The sequence below is a fragment of the Centruroides vittatus genome, unplaced genomic scaffold (genome assembly GCF_030686945.1).
Source record: "Centruroides vittatus isolate TY-2023 unplaced genomic scaffold, ASM3068694v2 contig_2900, whole genome shotgun sequence".
NCBI lineage: Eukaryota > Metazoa > Arthropoda > Arachnida > Scorpiones > Buthidae > Centruroides > Centruroides vittatus.
In genome coordinates, this window is record NW_027121847.1 from 241 (window position 1) to 13,632 (window position 13,392).

Sequence of the window (13,392 nt, forward strand, 5' to 3'; positions counted from 1 at the left end):
TTGAGCCCATTAGATAAGTATCCAGCTTTCCTATCCGTTAAGTAGTTATCCAGGTCAGAGGTTGTAAATATTTCTTGGGCAATTGGTATCCCTCAGCCTGTTTTTGACTGACGGCCACCAGAGGTTATCAAATGCCTTTTGGAAATCAACACTGATCAACAATGCATGCTTGCCCTGGTCCCATGTTTCTTCCACAAAACTAGTGACACTATTAATAGCAGTGACCGTTGAGCTACCTGGTCGGAAACCATATTGGCTCTTCTGCATGAGGTTGTGGCTGGCCAAATGCCAGTTGATACGTCCTATGAGTAGGCCGTCCAATACCTTTCCCAGAACAGGGAGTAGGCTGATAGGGCGGTAATCCTTTTCAATATTCCACTGACATTCCAAACGCCATTGTCAAACTCGTAGGCTTACAGGAAAGCGGCGCCGAACGTCCGACGTACACGTTTTCGCGTTTAAAACTTCGGCCTCAACTTCGCTAGTATTTCCTGTAAGAAAATTTGTTTTATTGATATCTTTTTATAAAATCTACTGAAAGTGAAGTAGATAACCGACATAATTATGATGGGAGTGTATGAACTCTATAATTACGATTATTTCAATGTAGCTCTAATGTATGTTTCAGTATAACAATGAAGCGTGAATGCTTCCTTCTTAGAAGCATTACAATTTATTTCGGTGTTGCTTTGTTCCTTTTTTCTCATTACAATTTAATTTCAAGTCGCAATTCAAAAGTAAATTGTATTCAGACTTGTCTTTTACGGCTCGCATGGACCTTCTCAGAAAAAAATTGGAGATCCCCGTTATAAGCTACAAGAGGCCAATTTTTAACATAAAGTCCTTTCCGAGAGGCACCCCTCCTCGACGATTTCCCGTGTTTTGCATTCCTTTATTCCATTATTTAGTATTTCGGCCCTCTTAGTGCCTTACGAGTACTAAGAGGGCCTTTTTTTTGGGCCGAAAGATAGGACTTTTCCCTCCGTCACATCTGCAATGTTTACGTTGTCCTCTTTGTGTATCAAGGTGATGTTGCTTTGATGTACCAGAAGTTGTGATGTACCAGAAGTAGCATCACAATATAGTGAAGATAAAGCTAGACAGGGAGTTGCCCTAAGATGCTTCTTTGTATCCGTCGTAGATTTGGCCACATTGTGGAGTTTCTTTGGCTCAAATCAAATCCGGCGATGAATTTGGAAGGGAGAAAAACCGCAGAGGGAAGATACGGCAGAGCGAGCGATACCAGCGAGCCGTCTCGTGCAATTTTTTTTTTAATATATAATTTTATAACGTAAAGATTTTAAAAATATTTAATATTTTATTGTAAATGAAATTTTGTGCGAATTAAACTTTTTCAAACGACGTTAAAAAAATAATAATAATTCATTATTTTTATGATCGAAGTTGGCAACACTGAAACGAACATTGCGGGAAAGCAACCACGTGTGTGAACAGGAATCGTTTCGCAGCGTAGAATTGTTTTCTCTTTTAGATTTTTGAAATTAACGTAAAGAATGCCGAAAGGGAAAGGTAGCGGGGGAGCAAAACCTAAGGATGTTAAAGAAGAATCTTTTTCCAAAGGTTCTCAAAAAAGCAAGGAAGCGGTAATGCAGTTAAGGTCGGTTTAATAACGTAACGTTTTATATGAAATTATTTTATTATTTCTAAATAAAGTTATGACAGAGTAGATTTGCTCGTTAAATAGGTGAGGCACATTTTATGCGAAAAGCAATCGAAAGCCTTAGAAGCAATGGAAAAATTAAAGTCTGGAATGAAGTTTAATGAAGTAGCATCACAATATAGTGAAGATAAAGCTAGACAGGGAGTATGTTGTTTAAATTTCTATGTTGTTATCTTGGTAATTATTGGATTACAATTTCAAAAATTGTAGACTAAATTCTCACTGTCATCCATTTGCATGTCTGGTCATCCGTCCTTCTGTAATCTCTAGAACGGATAGGTAGATGAAAGCCGAGACCGGGGGACCTATTCCGAGTTCTTCCTATAACTTGACGAAAGCGATGCGCAGAACATTCGATAAGTCTCTTTAGCAGTTAATGAACCTTAGATGAATCTCTATTCTCTGCTCCATGCTAAGTAGGTTTTGCTACGGGTAATCGGTTGGGATGCATCTGGGTTTGGTGCTATCGATGGCCATTACACTGTAATTAACCTAATTTAGTTAATGGTTTTTTGTCGTGTGACTGCACTTGCCATTTTCGAAGCAAAGTGTGTGTTTTTAGTATTGTTGCGTACCAACATAAGTCAAATTTTTGTAGCTAAAATGTTGTCAAAGAAGGAATGATGCAATCGGCGAACTACGAGTCGTCTTTTTCAAGATATTAGAGAAGTTGCAGGTCTCGTTTTTGAAGTGAAAACGTGTACGTTGGACGTTTGGCGCCCCTTCCCGTAAGCCTAAAAGTTTGACAGTGGAGTTTAGAATGTCGACGGAATCGTGCTTGACATTCCAAACACCATTGTCAAACTTCTAGGCTTATAAGATGGCGGCAAAGAACGTTCGACATACACATTTTCGCATTGAAAACTTCGGGCGCAACCTCTCTATTAGTTAAAATACTTCAGCTCTAGCTTTTCTCGTAATTCGTTGCATAAATGTAATAGTAATGGCTTCGGAAGATGATAGAGTTCTATAAAGTGTGTGTCATTCGGCCAAAAATCATTACCTCAAAGATGAAACTGAGATTTGCGTCGTCAATCATCTTACGCATAAAGTCGCCTTGTTTTTTTAGTTTTTGTTATGTTCCTAATGGTAGCTCGAGAATGATCAATAAGAAAAGCTTAGTTATCACATGTGGCTATCAGAACCAAAAACATATGGCACAGAACAGCATTTTCACAGTTAATTAAATGCCAACCACGTAGTTTTGATAGAAACTAGATTTTTTCACATTCGTTAGCTTAATGATACAACTTAGAATAGGTCCCCAGATGTGGAAAGTTAGGGGCAGGAGGCTCCAATTAATTATATACAAACTTCTGATGCAAACCGGAAGTTGTGTTATTTCAATTCAAAAATTTTTCCTTGGATGGAGTTAGACAGATGACTAGCATGCCTCTATTGCTAATGGGAAAAGTATGATGTACAGGGGTAAGACACTGCTAAGTTGAGGTGGAGAGCATATATTTTAAATTAAGTAAATTAAAAATTGCAGCCTGGCATTGTGATGACATCACAATAAATAATTGATCTTTTGGTCTTCTTTATCGGAGATTTATGTGAGTTAGTGGTGAGACAACTCGAGTCCAGGACCCTTCCGAGATTCATGCAAGACATTATCCTGTACAGACAATACATAGATGACGATGTTATTATATGGAAAACAACACCAAACTTGGCACGATTCGTGGAAGCGATGAATGATAATCCCTATGGGCTGTCACTCGAAGTAGATCAACACAGCGACACTAATGTCCATTTCTTAGATGTGGATATCAGGATTGAGGGACCCAACATCCACACTACCGTCTATCATAAAACATGTGCAAGCCCACATACATCCCGAGTGACTCGTGTGATCCATTTCAATACAAAGTAGCCGCTTTTAGATCATTGATTAGAAGAGCATACACTCATTCATCTACTTAAGAGGCACTTAGGGAGGAGTTAACCCACATTGAGAGGATTGCCAATATGCACGGCTACCACAATCTTATTCCATGAATTAGTGCCACAAAAGAGCACTAATGTCCCACAACACCTCTACGACAGCACAGGGTGACAACCAAGGTATCGATATTGAAAGGATATCACTTACATTCAACCCCGTTTTGATATCTATATACACAGCTATCGCCAAAAGACCTAAGGTCATCATTGCATACAGGAGAGGCCCAACTATGTCTGACATGTTACGTAATGGAAAGGACCCATCTGACCCGATTAAATTGCCAGGCATTTATTGAATCCTGGTGAGGGATGAAAGATTCAATAGGAATTTGATCTACATAGGATCAACGAAACGCTTGATGGGGATCAGAATAAGAGAACACAAAGCAGATATATACAATACAACAGAGCTACCAAGTCACTCTCAGTGTATGCTTCTGACTTGGGCATTACGGTGGACTTCGCAGGGGCAGCGTTAATAGTCAAAACAACACGGATGGACCAAGTCAAATGGCTAGAAGCAATAGAGATATATAAGGTGCACACTACATCTGCGTGCATTAATTCCCGGGAGGAAATGGCTGTCGTTTGCTTGGCAGGCCTTATGCCTTATTGCATAATGATTCTTAAGGATTTACTTGTAATTGGAGGATGAACAGGGGCATGTAACATTAAACGTAAGAATATTGCATCATATAAGAAACTAAACGCATACAAGAAGAGTAAATGTGAATCTGAACGGCGGGGAACAAGACAGCTACAACGCTTGCGCAGTGGACACTGCACAATCGAACTATCGTTGTTCGATTTTATTTTAAAATTTTGTAACAGTGTTCTGGAATAAGGAATCCAGCTATTTACCTGATGAAGAACACACGAGGTGTTCAGAGAACGTTTGTTTCTTCGAATTTATTTATTTTTCACATCAGTTAGAGGCTCGAGTAGGTTAAATTTTATTTATTATACACACCCTGGTGTGCGTGTGGAAGCTATATTGATCAGTGATGCCGACTAATTGTTATCGGAAGACAATAGTGAGCCTCACTAAGGCTCCTGCAAGACTGGATTTTTTAGTCACATGCAAGAGAAATGGAGTGTTTCCAATGACAATATTTCGCATCCACCTACTGCATGGTAATGAATTGATAATAAATAATTGCTCGATTACATTAAGGTCATTATGTGTTTTAATTTTTTTTTTTATAAAAAACAGGCGATATTTGATAGACATTTCTGAAACAATTTTTCGGGCAACCCATATAAAAAGTACTATAAACAAAAGAAATCATAGAACTACTTATGAAGTGTGTACTGTTTGAGACACCATTGCTTAACCTTGTCGTCAAGTAACAGTATGTTGGATAGTGGATACAAAGTGAGTCACGACTTTGCTTTGACTTTACTCGCTTGTGTGGCTACATCAAAATAGCACTTGCCTAAACCACCTGGCATCTCCGACATGTTTCTGCATAACTTATTCTTCTTGCAGAAAATGCATAATGGTTTTAACGTAAATAATTATCATTACCTTTATCGACTTTACCCGGGACGTTACTTCTATAACATTCATTGATAGAGAATAGGGGTAAAGTTGTGACTATATAGTCGGTCGCAATTATTCTCGTTGCGGATGGGCCTAGCCCAAAATGGGATTGGCAACGTGCCCGAGAAAAGAGGGAATGGCAACTTGGTCGGTACTACTCGTGATACTACATCCAAGCATATTTACTGCAAGCGAAAGTCAAGAAAGCAAGTAAACACATTGATAACAATTTTATTTTGTTCAGAACTGGTTTCTGGTTTATTCTGAAACCATGGTTTACTGAAAACCAATTTTGTGCCTACACTAGTTGGCACGACCGGCAGCTAAGTGGATAAAACCACCGAACGTTGTAGTCGATTGTGATTTCACACCTCGATCTGTAGAGTTTTCCAGGTTCTCTTCACGTTTGTAACACCTAAATAAGGGCGATTTCCATAAAAGACCTCCCGGGAGGCATCCCTCTTGGTAAATTGCCCACGTGCTGCATTAACTTTCATTTAATTCCAATGTCTCCTCCTCGGTGTGTGTATATATAACGGATTACAAGGTTTTTTTATACTACAGTAGAGCATCGATTATCCAAAACAACTTGGAGACTGGGGTTTTCGGATAACTGATCGTGTATGAAAAAATATATTAACCTATCCAGTGTTGATGTTTTTCTTCGTTGCATGTCGCTTTGTGTTGAATTTTCGTCGATGTTAAGCCTAACAAAAATTTTTTTAAATAATCATCGTGGCTATTGTATCGGTAAAAATTATTTTTTTTATATGTCGGAAGTTAATCTAGTATCAAAAACATTCCGATTCGGCACGACGCACATTCTGACGAAAACACCACACAAAACAAGCAAAACTCACCACTTACGATGGGAGAAAAGCCTCATTCAAATACTGGCGTGTCCTTACGTACCCTCTCCTAGTCGTGCCAATGCTGCCAGCTAAAACGTGCACACCGACAAAAATAATATTGGAGTAGTCAAATATTGCGGTGCTAGAGCACTAGCGAAAATTTGAATTTGCCGACCGGAACACTTTCGGTTAACCGACGTTTCAGTCGATCGGTATTCGGATAATTGATGCTCTACTATACTGATTTTATTTTGTCCAATAAATTTACTTTTTTCTATGGTAGGGATTTTCAAATGTGACCAAGTCTCCAATCTAGAAAGAACGATTTTGTAACATTTTACTCGGTCTGTTGCTTTGGATAATAAAATCCTAAATGTGAAGAAATGTAGAAACACTAGCAAGAAATATTCATTATGTTTTCGTGTAAGTCATGGGTCATTTTCATGGGTCGTGGGTCACTTTTCATAGCCACACATACGGGTATGAAAAATTGTTTAATAAATTCTTATGATAGTATTTTTTGTTGACTGACAAAGAACTGTTTGATTTACTTCAATTACTCTTGGGTTGTAATTGAAACTGTACAATTCCCAGAAAATGGGGTTTTTATTTGTATATTTCTGTGGGTCAGAGGTATAGGACACTGTCCACTTTTGGCCAAAATGAGGTTATTGGCACAATCGAATGGGTTTCTTGTCCTCTACCCAGAGTTATACAACACTATGTCTTACATCAAATATTGGCTGAGTTATGGTGCTGTTAAATAACACCAAGTCCACTTTCACTTGGTGTTCTATACCTCTATCTGGACATCGTGTTGTATACTTATGACAGTCTGATGGCATTAGCACGAACTAAGTTCAGTCCAGTCAGTTTTACATGTTATCTCCAGTGAGTGTTTGGTAAGAGTTAAGAATTATGAATCCAAACTCACATCAAATAGTATTAGTTTCTATAAAAGGAAGCTTTGGGCCTTAAATTTTACCTCGTATGATGCATCTGATTCCTCAGTTCACTGTGTGATGTGGGATGAGTCAAAACGAGGGTGAGGCGGAAATGATAGTGTCTTACCTGACAGTGACGTGGAAGAAATCACATTGGACAGCTATGGACAAAATAAGCATGTGAATATTATAATGTGTTTTTCTGGTTACTGCATAAGTATCCACAAATTAAGACCATAACTCAGAAGTTTCTACTAAAAGATCATACCCATATGGAGGCTGACAGTGTTCGTGTGTTGATAGAGAGGAAACGGATGGAAGAAACTGAATTATGTGAGCATTTCAACATTCTGGGACTGGCAACAACTGGTAAGACAAACTTCCAGCAAGTACATTGTTCATAATATGGAACTTCAAGATATTAAAAGTTTCAATTCACTGTATGCTGCAAAAGACTCTGCAAGCACTCCCCTCGTTCGTAGGAAAATGGATATTGAAAAACGGCCATTTTTTCTATCGAAGTGTGTGCAATTGCTAGTGAAATGGCAAAACGTGGGAATTCTGTATTTCAAAACATCTTTTGATGGTGACGACAAATGGGCCGACTTTGTTAGGTTGCGCAGACGTGGACTTAAATTTCCAGCAGATTTGAACCAACTCTCAGATGTCCCAAAATCTATTTCTCGGCAGAAATATAATGATTTAATGGCGCTATTGCCATATGTCCCTTCAGTTTGCCATGCATTTTATAAAAACTTAGAACATACAAGTAATACAAAGAAGACATAGATGAGATTTAGGACAAAATGTGACATTTATTTTCTTACAGCAAGTTACACCACAATGTGAGTAACGTCCTGTTCATGTAATATATTTTTACAATGAAATTAATGTGGCTGAGTAATATTATTTCTTAAATACCAAGAACACTGTGTCATATAATGCAACATGTTTACGAGAGGTATACAATACCATGTCCATTATATATCCATAAAATCAGTACAAAATAAAGTACATTACGTGTGAAGCAACGTGATACGTAATGTCGAAAGTGTAAACTGACAAAATTTCGTTACGGCGGTGCTATTAACAGGCAAGATAATTCGGGGAGAACACAGTAAAACACCTTCAAACTGATCTCCTGTAAAATTTAATAAATGTGACATAGTGTCCTATACCTCCGACCCACGGATTTACAAATTTTTCCCGTTCGGTTTTTGATAATTTATTTTATTAAATTTCAGGGCGATCTGGGATGGATGACGAGAGGCAGCATGGTCGGACCTTTTCAGGACGCCGCATTTGCACTGCCCGTCAGCACCCTACAGAATCCGACGTACACGGATCCCCCCGTCAAGACTAAATTTGGATACCACATAATTATGGTCGAAGGAAAAAAATAACATCATGCAAAATTGTTTAGTACAATATATATATATATTTATTTTTTCCACAATAATTTACGTATTGTTTGTTCCATTTTGTTTGTGGCACAATTACAAAAATTAGTGTTACGATTTATAATTACAGTTCGAAAACAAAGTAAACCGCTTACGTTCATTAAGCGCCCGTGTAGAAGACGGAGCCGACCGCTCCGCACGTTCGGAGAATATTCCAACAATAAGCATAACGGTTACGGCTCTCAGATAATTACTATGCAAACTTCTAGAAATTTTGAAAGGTTAACAAGTTTATAAATAATTTGAAAGAAATTAACGGGCAAAATACAATTACGTTAATTAGGCATCGGTATAATAATGTAACCTCGCATGCGCAAAAATCACCTTGTCGATAACTAAAGTTTCTCTCGCGGAGGCGTCCCGCGGCACAAAACCGTCGATACAACGGACTCGTTGCCGTTTGATTTTTCTTTCCGATCACTTAGTGATTACAAATAATAAGCAGTAAACACAAAGGAACATTCTGTGACTATGACTAGAATGTATCGTCCCTCAAAGGAACGTTCGATATAAATATGGCTAAGTTTTTAAATATAGCATCACAAAATGCAACAACTGTATACATCTATATTAATTACAAAATATTTTCTTTTGTAATAAAATGAGTTAACTATAAAACATCAACATTCACTTTACATAATTATTTAAAAAAAATTATATTTACAGAAAAAATGTATGTATGTATGTAGCGAGAAAAACAACAGAGGGTCGGAACGACCGTAGAAAGTACCATTTCGGCTATAACTAATATACATAATTTATATATATTCGAACGACAATTATGAACAATCTGTAACGACACAGTTTTCTACAGACTGCAGATTTGCGTATTACATTCAAAGTTATAAAATAATTCACGGCTTTTTATATATCAAGATTGAATGTTTGGCATGTGCACGGTTTACAGCCTTAACGTTATTAATCTCTATAATCAAAGTTCTATAATCATTTGTCAAAAAATATAATTAACATTGGAATGAGTATATATCACCGATAACAAGGAAGGGGGGAGAAACTATATATAATGCTTTGTAGATAATCTCAATTTTTTAACAATGTATATGAAAAGAAATCATATTCAAATAATTAAAGAATGATACTTTACAGCAAAAGATGTGTGTATACAAATGTAAAAAACTAAGATTTATCTATCTATTTGAATCCGAATACTTCCACAAAAGTGCAAGTAAAGTCGTTGGTGCTGCATAGCGGGTCGTTATTAAAGGTGGCGCAGGTTTCTGTCCTTCCGTATGTCAGGGATTCGTCGAGCCACAGACCCTGTCCTTCTCTAGATATAAATATAAATAACTCTTTAGCATTCAAATTAATCCAGTGGGGAACAAAACAGTCATTACACCATATAAAAATTGCTAATTATTGTTAAAAAAAAAAAATATTTCCCAACTTATAAGATACTTTTTGAGGCAGATTTTTAGGAGGAAAAATATATCCCATACCTTAATGGCCAGACAGGAGTAGGAAATTTGTATGTTATAATTACAAAACTTATCGTTTAAAAAACAAGCATTCCTATTCCTTTTCTGATTAATTTCAATTTGGTTCCACCCAAAGTCCCTTAGGGCAGTACAGTAACTGTGATATCGTATTCTTTAGACTGACTGATCCAAATTACAGTTTAAAATATTTCATATGTAGCCATTTATATTTGTTTTATTTATATATAAAAGCCAAACCGTTGGTCAAAAGAATAAACTCTGAACCACCTGGTATGGTACGTTAAACTTAGCTTAATCATTTTGCACTGGAAAACAAATAAGCGCAGTTGCAAAATTGAAATAACCATTATGTTTTTAAAAATTTATTTTTATGAAAAGCACAAGTACAGGTTTAATTTTTATAGAAATGGTAACAAATATCTTTTATATTTTGTAATGTTTATGAGGAAAAAGAAACAAGACGTTCTCATTTGCAAAATAGGACAACCACCCTCCCGTTTGTAAAAGTTCTCCATTTGTGTCGTACCGAGTTAATGTGCAAATTAGGTAATGAGATATTTTCGTGAAATTTTCCAGAAAAACAAGTTCTTGAAGTGTAATTTTAAACTAAAGTTAGCTTCATTAACACCACAAAAAAACTTGACCACACAGTTGATTACGAGTACCATTTAAATAGTAATCTAGAGTTATTTTACCTAACAAAGTATTATAGTAACTCTAGATAAGCGTATGTAAATGTATCGCACGCAATAATCGATTTATGCTTATTTAATTACTGGTCCGCATAAAATTATGGATAATTTTACCAATCTGCAATGAGAAAAAGGTTGAGAAACAGCAAGAAGGTTTGGTCATACTCTATGCGTGGTAAGTAACTTTTTGAAACTCGGAAATTATTTGGGATAAAAAGTTGTCTGGTAGACGAGAGAGAAGAGTTGTTATGAAACTCAATTCTGATGGAACATTTCTTGTCATCTGGATTACAGGACAATTGTATAACTCTTGATAATGTAGACTTGTGTATAATTGTGACCAAATCCTTAAATGCAAAAAGAAAATACAACCACCTTAATTTGAAGAACATCGCAAGAACAGAAGAGTGACCTGGGCAAAAGAATACGTATCTTGGAAGAACGAATGGAGGAGAGTCGTCTTTAGTGACGAGAAGAAATGGAAATGGTCCCGATGGCTTGGCATTTTACCAACGCAATTTTAGAAAACGGGAACCATATTTTTCTAAGTGACAGTGCGAGGTGGCTGTGGTAAAACAAATCTCGCATTCCTTGTAAGTCAAATGAAAGCTATTGACCTTTTAAAAGAGAACCTTTTGCCATTTAGGAAGGTAACTGCAGCATTTATGGTTTCATTCTCCGGCTGAAATGTCACCAAAGTTTACTTGGAAAGTGGAGTTTAGGTTACAGAACAGCTAGCCAATTTGCCAAGCTTAAACCCTATGGTGAATCTTGCGCAGTACCATATGCCAGTGATAAATAGTACAACAACATTGAAGAAGGCAAATATCACTGCATGAACATCTGTACATTGTACAAGCTTCTGAAAAGCATGTGCAATTATGTATTTAAGTTTGTTTACTGGATATTAAAAGGGATGGCCTTATCATTTTGCAACAAAATAGTTGCTGTTTTTCCCTGTAAAGTATATTTACTACATTTAATGTATAAACCATTTGTTAATGTTTCTAAAAATTACATTTACAGTTACTTGTGTCTTAATGCTATTACATGCTATTACATGCATGTCTTAATGCTTAATGCAGTTACTTGTGTCTTAAAACTATGCTAAAAAAAAATAGTGTCATATCAGTTTGTAAGCAACCTTATAGTATGTCCTTTGTTTCTTGATTTGTAACTATGAACAATTCTTCAGTTAATAAATATCAACCAAGCTTACATTAACGTTTATTAGAATAAATATGCTTACTGATAAAAAAAAAACAGCATCAATGAGTCCCATAATTTTAATTTGTTAAGTTCTGCTTACGTAAAGTGTCTACTAAGCTAAAATGCAAATATTGACTGCGTTATCCTTCCAGAATCTGCTAAATATCTTTGCTAAATTATGGTTTGTATCTTATGAGGCAGGAAATTTAAATAAAAAAGACTTAAAATAACAATAACTCTATTACACAGAGAAACAAAAAAAATATACAATTGTTAAAGAAGAAATTCTTACCCCGATCCTATGCAGATCATCGAATTAGAAGCGCACATAAACAGTTGTTGGGCAGGAGTTAAATGATTTTCGTGATTTTCCAATCCTATCCAAGGATATTTTATAGGATTAGGTGAAAAACTGTAGAGAAACGATTCTCCCGTTCCGAAATATCTTTGTCGATTCCCTTGGTTATCCTGCTTGTGTCTAGTGGCCCAATCGCTGGAACAATAAGCTCCGAAGACCTACGTTAAAAATCGCATATGAATCTTTTATTGTTCAAATAATCTTTACGATTTTATGAGTATAGTCTCACCTCGTTTTTATTTGTCTTTATGATAAGTATTGTGGGTTCCCATGAGTCGACCTTCATGTAAAATGCAGTAAGACAGCAGCCGTGTTCGTTCGACGAATATACTAGTTGAGGCGTGAGAATAGTTATTCTCGAAGGCAACCAACTCCAAAGAATTGCAATCTAAGAATTTTAAAACAAAACATTTTCTCTCTTTCCCATAAAGTTAATTTAAGTAGCTGCGTGTTAATTACAAAGTCTGACCTGTTCTTGAGACAGTATGTCCGAAATAAACCTGCCGAGGGGAGCCGTTCCTACGGGACATGCTTTTCCGTTTATCGGTTTCCTACATAAAACATTAAAAGAACGTGTATAAATAAAGACGTAAAATAATAAATTATAAAAATTTGTTTAAAAGCTTATATATGACATTTAAAAGTAATATAATACGGACAATAGAAAACTGGTAATTCAAAATTACCCTTAAAATTGTATCTATAAAACAAGTGCTGTAATTTTCAAATTAATAAGTAGTAATCAATAAAAATGAATTATTATAATATATTTAAACAATATAAAACACAAAAATAGTTCAATAGAGTGGTTACATTACTAAACAATGGGGGTTTGTTTTTGTTTGCAGTTGTTGTTTTTACAATTTTTGATAAATTGATTAATTAACTCTAGGTTTGGCCATATTAAGGCCCGTCACAACTCCAATCCACGTTATCCGATACGGTATAACGATGGTTTAGATTAGATTTGAACCTGTATTTACACGGTTGTAGATAAAGTTTGTCGAGGGATGTTCTGGCAATTAATTTTTAAACATCTCTGATTTATGTAGAGGCTACATTTATTACATAAAGCAAAATAGATATATATACATAAGACAACGTAAAATTTTTAATCGTAAGCTATTTTCTCTTATGACGTAGGGTCGGACTGGTCAGGTGGAAATCCCGGTAAATGCCAGTAGGGCCCTAAAAGCTGGTTAACGCCACATGATGTTGGAGTTTACAAAAAAATGCATAATTTTAGAACC

General features: G+C 36.1%; 2 protein-coding genes across 2 annotated transcripts; one reads left to right on the forward strand and one right to left on the reverse strand.

Moving 5' to 3' along the window:
- Window positions 1-1,581: 1,581 nt before the first annotated feature.
- LOC136972453 (peptidyl-prolyl cis-trans isomerase NIMA-interacting 4-like) lies at window positions 1,582-8,425 on the forward strand (the record flags this gene model as incomplete). The annotated part of the gene is made up of 3 exons (XM_067267049.1): window positions 1,582-1,618; window positions 1,706-1,825; window positions 8,211-8,425. Coding segments are annotated over 3 exons (316 nt in total), but the record flags the coding sequence as incomplete, so codon positions are not given.
- Window positions 7,760-12,908, reverse strand: LOC136972455 (GTPase-activating protein skywalker-like). The gene is made up of 4 exons (XM_067267052.1): window positions 12,612-12,908; window positions 12,372-12,530; window positions 12,077-12,300; window positions 7,760-9,714 (listed from the first exon to the last, which is right to left on the reverse strand). The coding sequence occupies exons 2-4, from the start codon at window positions 12,426-12,428 to the stop codon at window positions 9,579-9,581; spliced, it is 417 nt and encodes a 138-aa protein (XP_067123153.1). The 5' UTR covers window positions 12,429-12,530; window positions 12,612-12,908; the 3' UTR covers window positions 7,760-9,578.
- Between the last annotated feature and the right edge of the window lie 484 nt (window positions 12,909-13,392).